Source organism: Vombatus ursinus, unplaced genomic scaffold, assembly GCF_900497805.2.
Source record: "Vombatus ursinus unplaced genomic scaffold, bare-nosed wombat genome assembly UNPS02001419.1, whole genome shotgun sequence".
NCBI classification, from domain to species: domain Eukaryota; kingdom Metazoa; phylum Chordata; class Mammalia; order Diprotodontia; family Vombatidae; genus Vombatus; species Vombatus ursinus.
This window is the reverse complement of record NW_020941197.1, coordinates 7564825-7583258: the sequence shown is the minus strand read 5'-3', so window position 1 is coordinate 7583258 and position 18434 is coordinate 7564825. Positions and strand designations below refer to the sequence as shown.

At 38.9% G+C, this 18434-nt stretch overlaps 1 protein-coding gene across 3 annotated transcripts in view; it reads right to left on the bottom strand.

Moving 5' to 3' along the window:
• The window catches only part of CMSS1 (cms1 ribosomal small subunit homolog), a 424788-nt gene that overhangs the window by 18983 nt on the left and 387371 nt on the right, over positions 1–18434 (bottom strand). For all 3 annotated transcript variants that reach the window (XM_027867333.1, XM_027867343.1, XM_027867350.1), the window contains exons 3-4: positions 7488–7559; positions 5263–5392 (exon numbers count right to left, since the gene is read on the bottom strand). In XM_027867333.1, the coding sequence (XP_027723134.1) occupies positions 5263–5392; positions 7488–7559 (202 nt within the window). The remainder of the gene's footprint in view (positions 1–5262; positions 5393–7487; positions 7560–18434) is intronic.

The following is an 18434-nucleotide window of genomic DNA, read 5'->3' as shown; positions in this document are numbered from 1 at the left end:
GGCTCTTCCGAGCGGGTGGGGGGGGTGGGGGGGGGTGGGAGGGGGGGAGAGAGGGAGGGAGAGGGAGGGAGAGAGAGGGAGAAAGAGAGGGAGAGAGAGAAGGAGAGGGAGGGAGAGAGAGGCAGAGAGGTCCAAGATGGCACCTAGGTTCCGAGCCTGGGCAATTGGGAGCCTGATGGCACCCTTGACAGTAAAAAAGGGAGAGTTTGGGGGAAATATGAGTTCAGTTTTGGACACGATGAGCTTAAGATGCCTAACATCCAATTCTAGGGAGATGGAGATGTGATTGGAGGTTAGGAAAAAGATTAAGGCTAGACAAGTAGATGTGAGAGTCCTCTACACAGAGATGAAATGGTTGATTGACTTGTTCCATTTGGCCACCAGAGGACAAAACCAGGAGCAATGAGGAAAAGTCATAAAGAGGTCAATTTAAGCTTGCTGTCAGGAAAACCTAGAGTAATTTGTAAGTGGAATGGGCTTCTTCAAGAGGCAATGGCTTCTCCCTAACTGGTGATTTTCAAGCAGAGGCCAGACAACTCACTTATTGGGTGTGTTATAGTGTGGATTCTTTTTTAGGTATGGATTGGATTAAATGGTCCCTGAGGTCCCTTCCAACTCCATATTTCTGGGGTGGTGTTACTGAACTTGACAAAAAAAAAAAACAAAACAAAACAACTGAGGATATGGCTCAAAAGAGGGCTGCAAACTTAAAATGACTTTATAATGAGTTTTCTGTACATAAGAGAATGAAGGCTTATAGTCTTTCATAGGGTCACACGGTACTAGAACTTGTCTTGTTACCTCATAAATCCTCTCCAGGAAGAACTATGTCCACAGGAAGAGATAAAAAGGAAAAATTCACTAAGTAGCAACAGACAAAACCAAGCTTCATTGGAAGTTTGTGCAGAAAACGTCTAACATTTGACTGATAAGATGAAACAACATAGACAGGACTGCTTTTCTCTGGCCTCATCTGCTGCCTGGAAGGATTTCTGACAGCTGTTCGAGCAGTTTCGGCTTGGCACGTCTCAGACGCCAGACACTGTTCACGTAGAAATAGGTTGCTTCATCAGCCTAAAGGGCTTTCTTGCTGGAATGGAACCAGACAGGGGAAATTGTTTCTCCAAACCTAATGTGTTTATAAAAAGCATGTCACAAAGGGATCATAAAAAATCAGAGACCAGACTCTTTTTCTGTTTTTCCAGGCTTCAAGAAAATATAACCTTCTTACGGGAAGAGGAAATCAAGTTAAATTTGATAAAGAAAAGGGTAGTACAAGAAGAGATGCTCCTATGTCAACACATAGGAACAGTCTATACAGAACAACTTTTTAGTGGGGCTGATTTTGGGGTACTATCCTCTGACCTCAATTTAATGACATCTATTTATGACCTAGTTCTGAAATTAGTTAAAATTAATTTTGGTTTGAGTTAGTCAATATTCAGTCAGTAAACACTAACTGTCTACTATATGCCAACTTAGTGCTAGGGATACAAAGAAAGGCAAAAGACAGTCTCTGTTCCCAAGGAATTCAGTCTAATGGGAGAGACAGTAAGCAAGTAACTATGTACAAATAAGCTATGTACAGGACAAATTGGAAATTATCAACAGAGGGAAGGCACTAGGATGAAGAAGGAGCAGAAAAGGTTTCCTATGGAAGGTGGGATGTAGCATGCCAGGCATGAAGGACAGCCTGAGAAAATCTCTGGAATTGAGAGATGGAGCGTTCAAACTTCTTGACATTTTTTGGGGACAAATAGAGACATTCCAGGCGGTCAAGGCATTATGAAGTTTATGACTTGGAAATTTCTGACTTAAAAGGATAAATTTAAACAATTTTAGATGTATATGTCTGAGTATTTGACCTGGCTAATTTCCAGGAAGGAAGAGCAAATTAGTCCACGATGCAACATTCTCATTATCATTATGGTTTTAAAAATGGTTGTCCTGTAGAGACCTAAAAGGTCAAAAAGGAGTTAAAAATGCAGCTTGATAAATGAATTTGGTTAAAAAAAAAAAAAGAGAAAGAAACCAAATCACAATTTCTCACCTTATTAGGCTCAACAGATTCCATTTTAGTGAACTAGTAAAGTCTAATGAAAAAAGATGCCAGCAATTAAAAAATAAATCATTATAGGGAGAATGTGTGTCAACATAGGCACAATTTACTAACCTAGCATGTGTTGATATGAGAAGTAGGATGCTAATAGTGGGCCTTGGAGTAAGACTTCAACGATTCAGTTCAGTAAACATCTATTAAGCACCTACTGTATGCCAAGAATAAATTTAGGCAATGAGGACACAAAGGCAAAAGCAAAATAGATCCTGTCCTCAAGAAGCTTACATTTCATGGGGGTGGGGGAAGAGGATATGTTTAAGAAAAATTTAATATAAACTATATATAAATACAGAGCAGCTGGGTGGGAAGCATATGGAAATCAGGCCTCTTGTAGGCGGTAGAAATGGAGCTCAACCTCAAAGACAAAAAGGGATTCCAAGAAGTGGAGGTGAGGAAGCAGGGCCTTCCAGGCATGGGAGACAGCCAGCCCGGGCAAAGGTGTAAGGTGGGAGTGTTGTACACATGGAATCGCAAGTATGCCAGTCTGGCTGGAAAAGAGAATGTGTGTGTGTGTGTGTGTGTGTGACTAAGATACTAAGGTGTAATCAGTCAGTCAGTCAATAAGCATTTATTAAGTGCCTACTATGTGTCAGGGAAAGAAAAGCTGGAGTCAGGATATGAAGAACGTCAAATGCTCAGCAGAACATGGTGACAGCAAGAAACTGAAAACCAACTGGTGGGCCATTGGAATGGTTGAAAAAAAATCATTGTCTATGAATGGCTGTGCAACAATAAATGACAAACATGAGGAATGCAGAGGAACACGGAAGATTTTTATGAATGACAGTGAAATAAGGAAAATCAACAGAACAATATGCAAAATGACTACAGCAAGCTAAGTTAGTTGTTTTTGTGAAAAGCCACTATAGGTTAAGTTACACTTGGAGAAAATGTCCTGGAAAAGAGATAATGAAACATGCCTCCTCTTGCCACAGCAGAGAGGTAGTAGTAACTAAGCTAGCAGAACAGACCATGATGTATGCTGTTAGATGCCGTTTTTCTTTGTCACAGAGGGACAAATTTGGGTGATGGAAGGGTTCTGAAATGATTGTGATACATAGGCAGAAGGCATAAATAAAATGTAAAAGGCAGGTAGGTGGCACAATGGGTAGAGACTTAGACCTGGAGAGAGGAAGACCTGACTTCAAATCCAGCCTCAGACACTGCCTAGCTATTAATCCTTTACAAGTCTTGGCATCTTTGTCTGCCTCAGTTTCTTTATCTGTAAAATGGGGAGGACAAAAAGACCCACCTTCTGGGGTTATTGTGAGGCTCAAATGAGATATCTGAAAAACACTTTTCGAACCTTAAAACATTATTAATCAATTAATAAACATTTGTTGAAGACCTACTATGTGCCAGGCGCTGGGCTAAGCTCTGGGGATATAAAAAGAGGCAAAAGACAGGCCCTGTCCTCAGAGAGCTTACAGTTGAGACGTGTGAACAAATATATACAAAGCAAGCTACATACAGGATAAACAGGAAATAACTAACAAGGAGAAGGCACTAGCATTAAGGAGGGCTGGGGAAGGCTTCCTGTGGAAGGTAAGATTTTAGTTGGGACTTAAGGAAAGCCAGGGAGGTCAGCAGTTGAGTGGAGGAGGGAGGGCATTCCAGGCATGAGGGCTGTTGTTGCTGTTCAGTTGTTTCGAGTCGTGTCCAACTCTTCATGATTTTTTTGGGCAGAGGTTTTGGAGTGCTTTGCCAGGCAAGGGTGATAACCAAAGAAAATGCTTATGTAAATATTAGTTATGATGATGATGATGATGATGACTACCACCACCACCAGCACAAAGTGCCTCCCTTTACCTGTTTTATATAAGCCATTAGATGATTTTTATGAATGTATTCATAATCCATAATGGTTTACGACTTTGCCTGATCATCTGCTTGCCATTTTAGCTCAATAAAATCACGTATATTCAGTTCATTCCAATCCAGCTAGAATTAATTAGTTAAGTATCTATTATATGCAAGGCAATGTGTTAAGTCATTAGATTATAAGCTCCGTGAGGGCAGGGTCTGTCTTTTGTCTCTTTTATAAACCCCTAGCCATTAGCACAGTGCCTGGCACACAGTAGATGATTAATAAATGTTTACTGCTTCATTCTCTGCTTATTGAGGGATACAAAGCACAAAAGGAAAAGAGTCCCAGGATCATCACTTTAGAGCTGAATGGAATCTTAAAGGCTATTTAATCCAACTGCTCAAGTCCCACTTTTAAGGAGCTCACATTTTATGGAGGGGAATACAACATATAATCAAATAAGCTAACGTGAAAAGGGAGGAGAGAGCACAGACAACTAGGGGAATAGGGAATGTCAGTTAAAGACTTGCAGAGAATTGTCTAGACCAAAGGTGTCAAACTCAAAACCCATATGGGCCACAGGTAGCTGTAACACTCCCCAGGGACATGGGAACTGGACTGAGATGTAACTGGGAAATATTTAACAAAGTAAATAAAAATACAATAGAACACAGATAATGTTAAACACTGGTTACCACTGCCTATAATATCAGCCAGATCCCAATTAGTTCAAATAATGATTCCTGTGAAGTGGCCATAAGCATTTCGATTCACACTGTTAGAAGTTATAATTATGTAGAACATGGTAAGTGGCTCCAACCCAATGGAAATGTGTAGTGCTAATGTGACAACTTCATGGACTTAGTCATTTATATTAATTAGGACCTAGCAGCAGAATTTTTCTGTTTTCTTCCTTTTGAAAATGAAGGTAGAAACTTGAAAAATAAGGTAGAGATTATACTATCTTTGAAGGGAAAAAGACAAACTGCAATTTAATTTTCAGACAAAGTATTTCTTCTGTGTTCATGAAAAAAATATAGGAGGGGCAGCTAGGTGGCACAGTGGATAGAGTACTGGCCCTGGAGTCAGGAGGCCCTGAGTTCAAATCCAGCCTCAGACACAGAACACTCACTAGCTATGTGACTCTGGGTAAGTCACTTAACCCTGATTGCCTCACCAAAAAATAAAAAATAAAAAAAAATATATATTGGAAAAGATGAACCTCACCTTGTTTCTAAAGGGAACAATGCAAAATAAACAAGTATGTGGGAAAAGAAAAATTGTGTTCCTAAAATTCCAGAAGGTTAAATATCCCTTCAGTGATGCTTGGCTGTACCTGGCAGTTTCAATTCTTCTAATTCAATCACTGAACGCTTGATGCTCAACTGATCCATCACCAGCTTCTGCAGGTCTTCTGGGACGCCCGGCTTTGGTTCTGATTTTGCAAGAAGGTCAGAAATTTTCTTCTAAGGTTTGGAAAGAAAGAAGAGGAAGAAGGTGAAGGTTAAGAATGTATTTGACCTCTGATGGGTTGACTTTTAATAGCATTTTAACTGTCCAGTGAGAGGAATGAATGTCTCCAGTGAGAACTCAAATTTGAATGTGAACCCAAATAAAACATCTGAAAAAAAATAACTTAAATATTTCCTGGTATAACTAAGTACTTCAAAGAATGAAGGGCTGATCCCTAAGGCCCTGTTTGCCTCTGAGTTCTATGTCTCCTATGAGAACTTAGGTTCTTCTGACTTAACATGACACTGTTTTCATTTAGATAAAGACTGATAATGCTGCTTGGCAAACATGGGATGGTATCATAAAGTGTCGAGACCCTCATTTCTCTTGGTTCTACTTTTTTATGGTGTGGTTATGCAATTATTTACTGGAAGGGCTACTCTGGGAGAATTCTTGTGTAGATTTAGGAAGTCCCATGTTCCCAGTTATTTTTTCTGGGAGCAGGGTAAAAATTGAGAGAAGTGAGAACACACTTAACAAAATTTGGGAAGACAGCATCCTAGCAAGGGAAACCTGCAAAGAACAGCAGGGATAGGAAACCTATCCTCTTTAATCTATTCAGACATACAAGGCTCCTCTTTTCTCATTCCTTTTTAATTATTTTACCAAGGACTAATCAGATGGGGCCATCTTTGGCTGTTTCCTATTCTTCTTTTCTGTCCCATATTATTCTCATTTCCTTGCTCTAGCCCCAAATGGTCAAGATCCCTGCCAAAAGTATCAGATGTTAAAAAACTGTGTCATCAGTGGGCACATTTTGAGTTGACCTCAGCCAGAATTATCTAACTACGGCCCCGACCTTGAACACTCAAGGGTTTGCCATTTCAGAAGGCTATTGCTATATGAACTACTAGAAAAAGAGTAGAACTCACTTCTTTCTAGGATGTGCCGAGTCTCAATTAGCCTGGCATATCATTCCATCTTCCTATCTGGTCCCCTTGTGAGGAAAGAAAGCATGCACATATACACAGAGTTTTCTAAAACTCCCCTGTTAAGTAACTGGTTTGAATCCCTCTTCTTTCTTTTAGACCCAAATCCTTTTTCCCCTGTTTGACTTCAGTAAAACTTTTACTTTTTGTTTTTTGGCAGGCAGAAAATTCTGCTGCTGTTTTCTTCGGAATGGGAAGGTCGATGTTCACCATTATATTTCCAAAGCTGAATTATACGGAGGAATTTATAGTGACACCAGTCTTCCAAATATAAATCCTGTTTGGCATTTAAAGGCTTTCATAACCTGGCCCCCTCCTACCCCTTCAGTCTTCTTACACTTATTCCGGGACCCTGGGACACTGGCCTCCTTGCTGTTCCTTGCATGAGACACTTGGTCTACCAACTCAGTCAATTTTCACTGGCTTTCTTTCCTCACCTCTACCTCCTGACATCCCTGATTTCCTTTGGATGACAGCTAAAATCCCACCTTTTAAAAGAAATCTTTCCTGATCTCTCCTTATACTAGTGCCTTCCCTCTGTTGATTATTTCCATTTATTTTGTATATTGCTTGTTCATACCTACTTATTATCTAGACCATTAGACTATGAATTCCCTGAGGGCAGAGACTGTCTTTTGCCTTCCTTAGCCTTTAGAACAATGTGTGGTACATAGTAAGCACTGAATAAATGCTTATTGACTTGACTTTGCCTTCTAAATGTTCAGAATGACAAGTACTAAACTGGCTTTCAATTGTGTTAAGAGGGAGCATGAGGGAGACCCTGCATAAATACTTTGGCCAAAGTGAACCAAGGTTATTTTTAGGCTACCATAGACAGGTTTAGAGGGAACTGTTTTGAGGTATACTACACTAAGTATTGGGAAGGGTCACCAAGGGAAGATAGATCTTATTCTTTGGAAACTGGGAATCTTTGGAAAATTATTGACTTGCGTACCTGGGATGATTTAGCTATCCCCTTTCCACAGTCGAAGGATGGACACTAGATGACCTCTGGGGGCCCCTTTTAATCCAAGGACTCTGTGACTAGCTTTTAAGTGGAAAGGCAACATTAGCTGGCAAGAGAACTCCCAACCGTTGGTTAGTTAAATGTAAGCAGTACCTTTCGTCTCTTCTTGGTCTTGGGGGCCTCTTTGCCCTTTTCTTTTGCTGGCAATAGGAAACATTCTTTGGGCTGTAAAGCAATCCAGATAAAAGGGTCTCAGTTCTGAGTGAAGGTTGGGAAAATGATAATGCTCCTAGAGTATCTTTTATCATACATTTTTCAAAGCGTCATGGTAGAACTCTAAAAATGGAGAGGGTATTTATAAAGCAATAATGTACTATTATGCAGACGTTAGGTAGAAGGAACACACAACAAGTAATTATAGCTGAGAATGGAATGGAATGAATTTACCTATTAAATGGAAACTGATAGTAGGTTAAAAATTTGAATTCAACAATATGGTGCTTTCAGGAAATGTTATAAAAATGAGAGATACACACAAAGATAAAATAAAGGTCAGGAGCAGAATTTATTATATAAAAAAAGCAGGAGTAGTAATCATGATCTCAGACAAAGTTAAAGCTAAAATAGATTTAATCAAAAAAGAAAAATAGGGAAACTATACTATGTGTCACCAATATTATCCAATATTGTTTTAGATCATTTCAAATAACTAGACAGTATAAAATACCCAGGAGTATACTTGCCAAAACAGACACAGAAACTATACAAACATAAACATAAAACACTTTTTATACAAATAAAGTCAGATCTAAATAACTGAAGTAATATTTATTGTTCATGGGTAGGTAAAGCCAACATAATTTAAAAAATGACAATTTTACCTAACTAATCTATTTATGTAATGCCATCCCAATTAAATTACTAAAGATTCTCTTACTGAGTTAAAAAAAATAATTAACAAAGTTCATTTGGAAGAACAGAAGGTCAGAAACTTCAAAGAAATCAGGGAAAAAGATGTAAAGGAAGCGAATTCAGTTTGAGAGCATTGTTGAAATGTAAAATGGGTAATTTTGATTATTTTCAATTAAAAATTTTCTTGTACAAATAAAACCTATGCAGCCAAGAATAGAAGGAATGCAGAAAATTGGTGGAAAAAAACTTTAATAGACAGCCTCTCAGATAGGATGTGATTGGGCTGGAATATTGTTGTGGTGTAGGAAATGATGAGCTGGTTGATTTAGAAAAACATATAAAGACTTGGAATTATGAAGGAAGATGCTATCCACTTCCAGAGAAACAGATGACAAGTGGGAATAAGTATAGTATATATGTGTATGTTTATCTATTATCAATATCTGGGCTTAACTATAGACTTCTTTAGGGTGGGGGGGAAGGGGGAAAGAAAGTAAAAAGTGCACAGCAGAAAACAAAAAAAAAATCTACAAGGAAGCAAAGAAAAGTTGGGCAGCTTTGGAAAGAATGTGTAGTAGTTATTATGTGGGTTTTCTTTCTTTCTTTCTTTTTTTTTTAGGCAATTGAGGTTAAGTGACTTGCCCAGGGTCACACAGCTAGTAAGTGTCAAGTGTTTGGTCTGAGGCCACATTTGAACTCAGGTCCTCCTGACTTTAGGGAGGATGCTCTTTCCACTGCGCCACCTAGCTGCCCCTTTGTAGGTTTTCTTAAAATGGAAATTTATTGTTTCATATTCAATCCTCTCTTTTGCTCTGCTGTGTACGTGGCAATGTTTTTTTTCTTTTCTTATTTCGTATTTAAGTTTAAAATAAAAAAGGAAAAAAGGAAAAAGAAAAAAATAAAATGAGGCTTATGGAAAAAAAAAAAGAAGTTAGAAAGAACTTGGAAAAAAAAAATCCGAAAATGTTTTAGGACTGGAATGGTGACTGGTATTTATCAGAACATTTGAAAGTTTGCAAGGGGGCAGTTAAATGGTGCATTGCATAGGGTGCAAGGCCTAGAGTCAGGAAGACTCATCTTCCTGAGTTCAAATCTGGCCTCAGACCCTTATTAGCTGTGCGACCCCGGGCAAGTCACTTGATCTTGTTTGCCTCAGTTTCCTCATCTGTCAAATGAACTAGAAAAGGAAATGGCAAACCACTCCAGTATCTCTGCCAAGAAGAGTCAGATATAACTCAACAATAAAAGTTTGCAAAAACACTTTACATGTATGCCTTATAAGAGCCCTGTGAAGTAGTTAGTACATACAGTATATTATCTGCATCTTACAGATAAGAGATTGATAGACTTGCCTATGACTAATAACTCATAAATGTCAGAAGCAGGATTTGAACCCACATCTTTCTCAATCTAAGTCACTAGTCTATCCATTACACCATGCAGCCCTCCCCTTTCAGTCTTTTTGCTCCAAAGTCAGAGAAACTGAGAACTGATATTCCTAAAGCAGAGGTCTGAACATGTTATATACCTACTCAAGAAGTCCCAAAACTTCCTTGTTGCCTCTAGAATAAAATACAAACACCTGTGGCTTCATGAACTGGTATCAATAAGCCGACCCTGGCTTATTGCTCTTTGCCCTTCTTCTCACACTTTGTTCCAGCCAGACGGGCCTCCTTGGAGTTCCCTTCGAATGACACCTCCTATACCGGTGCATGCCTCTTACAATCCCTAACCTCCTTCAAGGCTCACAATCAACTGTCACCTCCTGCAAAAGGTCTGTCCTACTCTGCCAGATGCTGGATTGCTTTCTTTTGCTTTTGTATCACACCACCCAACACAGTGCCTGGCACTTAGTACCCTTAAAAAATGCTTCCTGGATAAATGAATGAATGAATGAATGAATGCCTACCTGAAGGATCCAATGGAAAGATTAAAGGATCAGAGATTTAGAATTGTAAGGGATAACAAGAGCAATAATGGAAACAGCTAACATTAACATAGTACTTTACGCTTTCTGAAGTGTTTTTCATACATATTTTTCATCTGATCCTCACAACAATCCTGTAAAGTTAGTGCTATTATTATGTTTATTTTACAGAGAAGGAAACTGAGGCTGAAAGGTGAAATGACTTGCTCATAGTCACACAGCTAATAAGTGTCTGATTCAAACTCAAGTCTTCTGGAGTCCAGGTTCAACTCTCTATCTCTATTGTGTCATGTAGCCCAACCAGGACAACCTCAAATTTTAAAGATAAGGAAACTGAGGCCAAGAGAAGTGAAATGATTTGCCCAAGGTTGCATTGATAGTAAGGAAGAGGGAACCAGGGTTTAAAGCCAATGTTTCTCGCTTAAAATCCAATGTTGGAAATAGATCAATCAATTAATTAAACATTAATTAAGCACCTACTGGATAATTAAGAAACAGAAGACAGTAGTTTAGTACTAATAAATCCAAGAACATTGAGTGGACGACTCCCTTTTTGGCAAAGAACTGCCAGGAAAACTGGAAAGAAGTTTGGCAGAAATCAGGATCAGACCACATTCTGTTGTTGTTCAGTCGTTTCAGTCATGCCCGACTTTTCATGACCTCATTTGGGATTTTTTTGGCAAATACACTGGAGTGGTTTGCCATGTCCTTTTCCAGCTCATTTTACAGAGGAGGAAACTGAGGCAAACAGAATTAAGTGACTTGCCCAGGGTCACAGTAAGGGTCTAAGGTTGGATTTGAACCCAGGAAGATGAGTCTTTGTGACTCCAGGCCCAGCACTCCATTCATTGTGCCACCTACCCACCCATCAGATTACATAGCACAATACAAAAAGTCATATCATAAAAAAGAAGACAACAAAATCAGGAACCTTTAATGTCTATAGCTAACAGGACAGTTCTTCACTAAACTAGCAGGTAGAGGAGATTATGAAAGATAAAACAGTTTTCACTACATAAAATTAAAATGTTTTGCATGAATAAAAGCAGTGAGGATTGAATTAGAAGCAAATTTGAAGAGTGGGAAAGATACCTCTAACACCAATGATAAAAGATTAAGATGAAAAATAAACAGAACTGCCAAAAACATATAATACCAAGAGCCATTCTGAAATAGAAATAAATAGAAATAATAAAGTATATGAGAAGAGTTTTAGGGAAAAAAGATTTGCAAACTATTAAAACTTCCATTTATTATATTACTTATTTATATAATTTTATTAACTATTAAGACCACATGTTTCAAATCACTTACAGTCATCAGTCAAATCACTTATAATACAACAACAAAAGTAATAATACAACAAATTAAAACAACCTTGAAGATTTCCCCTTATTCTATATCAATTGGCAAAGACGAAAAAGAAGGGAGTAATCAATGCTGGAGGGGTTATGGAAAGACACACTACTGTATGGCTGGTACAGATGTGAAGTAGTACAACTTCTAGATTTCAATTTGGAATTATGCAAGAAAGCTGGCTAAATTTCAAATAGATATACAGTTAGATACACAGTACAAGGAAGTCCAAGACAGACACAAAGGTCTGGTAAAGATGGCAAATAACTACTGCAGAGAGTGTAAATCTGATGGACTGGCCACATGGTTCCAATGCCAAATGTACATTTACCTAACAGACTTTTATGGAGAATTCATATGAGGCAAGTGTGCACACAGAGGTCAGAAGAAGAATTACAAGCACACTCTCAAGGTATGAGACATGGGAGTTACTGGCATAGGACTGTCCAGCATGCCATGTCTGCATCAAAGAAAGCAGTGTACTCCATCAACAAAGCAGAACTGCAGTGTCCAAAAGAAATGTTAGATACGCAAATTCAGACACCTCCATTCCAAATGTTCGTATTGACTATTTGTGCCCAACTTGGGGTAGATCCTTCTGAGCTCATATTGGCCTGGTCAGCCACAGTCAGCCATACTGTACAATGACCCCAAGCTAATGATGTATTTTTTGTTCTCTTTGACTAGGAAGGACAACAGCCAATCAACCAGCAAATAACTGAAAACAAAGTAGGTACCAGCTGATTAGTGAGTGGCTGTAAAAATGACGTTATATGAACATAATGGAGTAATATTATGCAGTAAGAAATTATGAATATGAGGAATTCAGAGAAAAGTGGGAAGATTGCATGAACTGATAAAGAATAAAATACACAATGATGACAACAATGAACGTACTGGACGTTATCAATGAAGGTCCTTGAAAAGAGGAAATAAAACCTATCTCCTCATCCCTCACAGCAGAGAGGGGATCACTAGGAAAAAACAGTATATCTAACATCTGACAAGGTTTGTTTATCAGATGTTTTTGCCTGTTTTTCTTTGTAATAAGGGAGGGTTCAACCTGGGGGAGGGGAGTGAAGAAAGATTACTATGTAAATGTAAAAAGCATTTAAAAAAAACCATGTTTTTAAAAATCCAGTGCTGAAATCTTTGGGTACAGCTTAAAAGGTTAAAAAAATACTGTAAAGACCTCAGCCACGTCCACAGAACTGGCACATAAATGGGTATGATGGCAAGATTTGCTGTCTTGTTACAACAGTTCTATGAATGGTAAGATTGGTATTTTTGACTGATTGTCTCATTGTATGCCCCAAATAAATATGGTTGTTCAGCAGATTGTTATTTTGCATTTTCTAAGCTTCTCCTTATTTAGTCCAAAAAACCAGAGGTGGACAGTATTCTTCCTCAGTTAGGTCAAGATCTTCACAGTGGATTAGTAAAACATCGTTACAATGCAACAACATGCAAATGTTTCTACAAAGGTATCATCATCATCCCTACCACCCCTACTCTGCCCCCCACCCCTACCCCAAACAGGCAGTCTGTTGATTTGACCCCTAAGAGCCTTACACAATTTAGCTCTATTTTTATACTAGTTTTTTTTGATGTAGAAAAACAGGATATTTGAACTTAGACCGTGATTTATGAAATAGAATGCCTCAAATTCCTTATTTATTAATCATAAGCAGAATATAAAATGCTTCCTGTGTTGGGCTTTTTTACTCAACATTTTAAAACATGTTGCCAAAATCTAAAATGTAAAATAAAAATATTCCAAGTTTCCCCTTTCAGTTTCCATTCCAGCTGGGAATACTTGTTACCAACGGGAGAATGGATAACCAGTGTAAATCTTGCTTCACCATCTCCTTTTAAAATGATTACAGACAAGCCTTTTCATTATGGTCCTGCAGGACAATCTGCAAATTCAATGAGCTATTGAAGGATGAACATGGGCCAAAGCCAGCAGCAGACATGGTTCCATATGATCCCTCCTGTGTAATTACCAAGGCCACAGTTAAACAGTTTTGGGGCTCTGTTTCAGCTGGAAGAGGTGCAGATTTTAAATATCCAGGAATCGAGTAACATGAAGATCTTTAGATTCTGGGGCTTTCTCTGTCAATATAGAAACATGCCAATAGAAAAATGCATTAGAACTGATGAGACGGTGTTATGATCTCTGTTGCTTAAAAATGATAGTCCCATCCTTTACCTAAATGTTTGTTGTTATTTAGTCATTTCAGTTACGTCTGTCTAACTCTTTGTGATTCCATTTGGGGTTTTCTTTTTTTTAATTGCGACGCAGTCAGGGTTAAGTGACTTGCCCAGGGTCACATAGTTAGTGTCAAGTGTCTGAGGCAGATTTGAACTCAGGTCCTCCTGACTCCAGAGCTAGACTGCTCCACCTAGCTGCCCCTATTTGGGGTTTTCTTGGCAAAGATACTGAAGTGGTTTCCATTTTCTTCTCTGGCTCATTTTACAGATGAGGAAGCTAAGGCAAACAAGGTTAAGTGACTTGCCCAGGGTCACCCAGCTAGCAAGTGTCTGAGGCTGGATTTGAATTCTCAAAGATAAGTCTTCCTGGCTCCAGGCCCAGCACTCAATCCACTGTACCATCTAGTTGCCCCATTTATCCAAGATTGAATATTGCCATTTAAAAGAGCTGCCTTTGTGATGCTCATATTCATGAATCAGAGGCTGAGCTGAGGCCACTAATATATCTCAGAAACTACTAGATATGTCTTAAGATATCAAAGCTTTTGATGCATTATGGTGACAGGTTAAGCTTCAACACATGATCTAAAAGTAAGAGGACTGGATGCAATGAACAGTTCAATAGTATCTCAAAGTCACTAGTATCTAAGGTTGTGAAAGCAGGCACTAGAAACCTGTTCCATTTGGCATTATATTTATGGAAAGATTCAAATAATTACATAGTTTTTCTATCACCTACTCAAAAAACAGGGAAGAACTTGTTTACTGAGCTCATTAGAGCATGGTACCATTAATGCATTCCGCTTTGTGGAGCCAACGCCACATGGGCCAGTTAGCTCTCTGCAGAGCCAGACTGCTTTGTATGAATATAGAATGGATATGGACGTTTTTCAAGGTGTCCTGTTGTTCATAATGTGAACTGGGTGAGATTGAGGGACTTCAGTATGAGCACCTGTGAAAAAGAATACAAGGGCTACATCTTTAAATAGAAACAGGGCATTTTGGCAGTTCAAAGATTAACAACAAAACAAAAGAAAAAAAAGCCTTATATAGAACGTGAAAAGAATTCAAAAGAGGACCATCTAGATTTTTGTTTTTATGGTGTCAAAGGTCTGAATGTACTAGAATTTCCTCTTTTTAGCATACTTTTGAATCTGATCATAAGCTATTCAATAAATCAACAAATAATTCCACAGGCTTCTTGCTAAGTCCCCATTTTGGCGAAACTGGGATTTGCCAGTTTTGTGATGAATAGCAAGTTAAACTTTAAATGACTGTAAATCTTTTTTGAAAATAAAATGCTATAAATATAATATCTGCTTCCACTGATCTCGTGGGAGGTAAAGTGTCTCAGAGACTTATAGGAAGAGGTCAAAATGTCCACTACCTGTGAAGAAGAGGAGTGGGTTCATTGTGGTTTTATAGCAGATGGAGGGAACAACTGAGTGGGAGGGGGGGGGAGGAGGAGGAGGAAGAGGAGGGGAGACTTGAAGAATAGTACTGATTAGAGTGAGGTGAAGAAAGAAAGATGAAGTAGAGAGTTTAAACTAAAGAGTGTGCACGGGTGATAAAGAACAAGTAGTAGTTTAGAATTGAAATGTAGTATGTATGGAAATGAAGGCAGGAAACAAACACCTACTATGTGCCAGACAAGGAGAGCCAGGTGGCACAACAGATAGAGTGCCAGGGCTGGCTTCAATTCTTCCTGGGTTCAAATCAGATCTCAGACACTTACTAGCTGTGTGATCCTGGGCAAGTCACCTAACCTAACCCTGTTTGCCTCAGTTTCTTCATCTATAAAATGAGCTGGAGAAGGAAATAGCAAGCCATTCCAGCATCTTCTCCAAGAAAACCCCAAAAAGGGTCACAAAGAGTCGGACATGACTGAACGACAACAAAATGCGCCAGGCACTGTGCTAAATGCTTTACAGAAATCATTTCATTTGATCCTCACTTAACCCTGGGAAGTAGGCAGGCTACAGATATGGCATAATTCATGCTTAAGTAAGGAGAAGGAAGGAAAGTACAATTATGAGGAGAGAGTGAAGCAAGAAAAAGGTGTCATTGTTCCTGTTTTCCTGTGGTATCTTAATTATTTTGCGGTCCAAGACACACAGACACACACACACAGACACACACACACACACAAAGACACACACAGACACAGACACACACACACACAAATACACAACAGCTGAGGGAAAAGAAGGAACATAACAGTTCATGGCACCATTCAAAATCTATGAACATCACAGATAAGAGTCCAAGAGGAATTCATTAAGATGCCGCAGAAGGGATTATATTCTGGGAAGTTTCACTGCGAACTCACTAGGGATGACTCTGAAAGACATTCCTGAAGTGACTGATGCCAGGGATGAAAGAATATGATGTCATCTCTAAGAGCGGGACAGCATACAATTTATTTTGGAAGAAACATATGGAGAAAAAAATGAGAAGTGTTGGCAAGCCCTTAGAATAAAGCAGGCCAAGAATAAGGACCGTTTACATAAAATTTAGGCACCAACTGGTTGCTAGAGATGATGTAGTTGTATGGTTAAGGAGAGCTTGTAATATTCTAAATCAGCTGATGGGGTAATGGGCAGACCTGAAGTGGGGACTAGAGTGAGATAAAAGTGAGGTATGCCTGTGGCAAGGAGAGGTTAGAATAAGCCTTCCGTCCAGAATGCTGCTCTGGGAGCATCAGGAAGGCATTAATGCCCTCTTACTGAGCATTAATAGATCTACAGTTATTCTGTGTTAAGTTTGACATTTACAAATGGGGCAGCTTATCCGAGAAAACCTATCCTAGTGTACAGAAAACTTCATTCAAGGCTTTTAAAAAGCATATATAAAACAATTAAACTATATTGTAGTTTTACTTATTTTTGGAATCAGTGTTGTTGTTTAAATTCGATTCTTATAAGCTCACTGAGCAGTCTGTCAATAAAACTGAATAAAATCAACAAACATTTATTAAACTCCCCTCGTGTGTAGAATACTCTGCTAGGCACTGAGGGAATCATGGGAGATTTCCTGGAGGGGATACACATTTGAATGGGAATATAATGGCAAGACCAGCAGCTAGGTGGCTCAGTGGATAGAGTACAGGATCTGGAGTCAGAAAGACCCGAATTCAAATCTGGCCTCAGACACTTAGTATTTGTGTGAATCAGGGCAAATCACTTAACCCCGTTTGCCTCAGTTTCCTCATATGTAAAATGAGCTGGAGAAGGAAATGACCACTCCAGTATCTTTTCCAAGAAAACCCCAAATGGGATCATACAAATTCAGACAGAAATGAAATGGCTGAATAATACCAACATAATAACAACTAGTTGAACAGCAGAACAGAGAAAAAAAGGGGGGGAGCAGACAATCAAGGAATAGGAAATAACCTAAGTAAAGGAAAAAGGGAGAAAAATATGGTGTGTGTGTGTTCTGAGAATGGAAGGAAGCCCAGTTTGTCTGCAGCTTGGATTATGCAGAGGGGAGTAACACATAGTTAATCTATAGCATTCACTTTGTGCCAGGCACTGTGCTAAGCACTTCATAATTGTTATTTCATTTCATCCCTACCACAACCTTGGGAAACAGATGCTATTTTGTGTGTGTGTGTGTGTGTGTATTCGTGTGCATACACAAATCTGATTTTACAGATGAGGAAACTGAGGCAAACAGAGGTTAAGTGATTTGTCCAGGGTCACACAGCTATGTCTGAGGAGGAATGTGAACTCAGGTCTTTTAACTGCAGGCCCAGTGCTCTATCCATTGAGCCATCAAGACCCTGATACTACAGTACCGCTCAAATGGCACATCTTCCAGGCTTTAGAAGGTCTTCAGTTCTTTTTTATTTTCAAGTCCTCTTCTTAATTCCTTATTTATGATGGGTTGTAGCCTGTTCACACTCCAACATGTGCTTCTCCCTTGCCTTTAGGAGATCCTCAACTTTGATTCTTTGGAAATAGTAGCATATTCCACGACTTGTAGTCAAATGATATCACCAGAAGAATAATGTTGTTAAGAACACAAACCACTTTTTCCCCCCAGGGAGAAGGTTGAAGTTGTTAAAAGACAGTGTAATTTTCCAAAGTCAAGCTGAATTTCATCTGCTCAGTTCTAGGCCCACCTTGCTGTCGATCTATCCGTCTGTCTCAGATATGTGTATTAATGGACAGGCACTGGAGGTTATCCATTCAGTTTGGACTGTAACTCATACTACAGTGACAGGAGGCTTATAGAACACAATCATTTTAGAACTGAACAGATTGGCAGTGTGGGGAATTCTCCAAAAATCAATGTTACCATCCAAATTTGAGATAAAGGAAAATCATAAACAGATGTGACTAACATTCAAACTGGGATTAGGAGGATTCTTGTGACAAAGGTCACAAGAAGAGTAAAACAAGGTTGTGTGAGCAGTCCCACTTAATCATTGCCAACACTTCACTGATGAAAAACAGTAAGGGAGAGAAAATGTGAACTTGGAACCCAACAGTAATGGGGACAGAGCATACTAAGTTGTTCTTTAATTGAGCAAGTAGGGATAGTAGCATTGGGGGGGGGTCTGAAAAAAAGATGAAATGTAAAGTAGCTGGAGTATAGGAAGAAAAGGAGGAAAAAGAAGGACATAGAAGATGAAGGTAGAGTTAGATATTTAAATGCTATGTTGAGATTTTAGGGGGAAGGAGAAA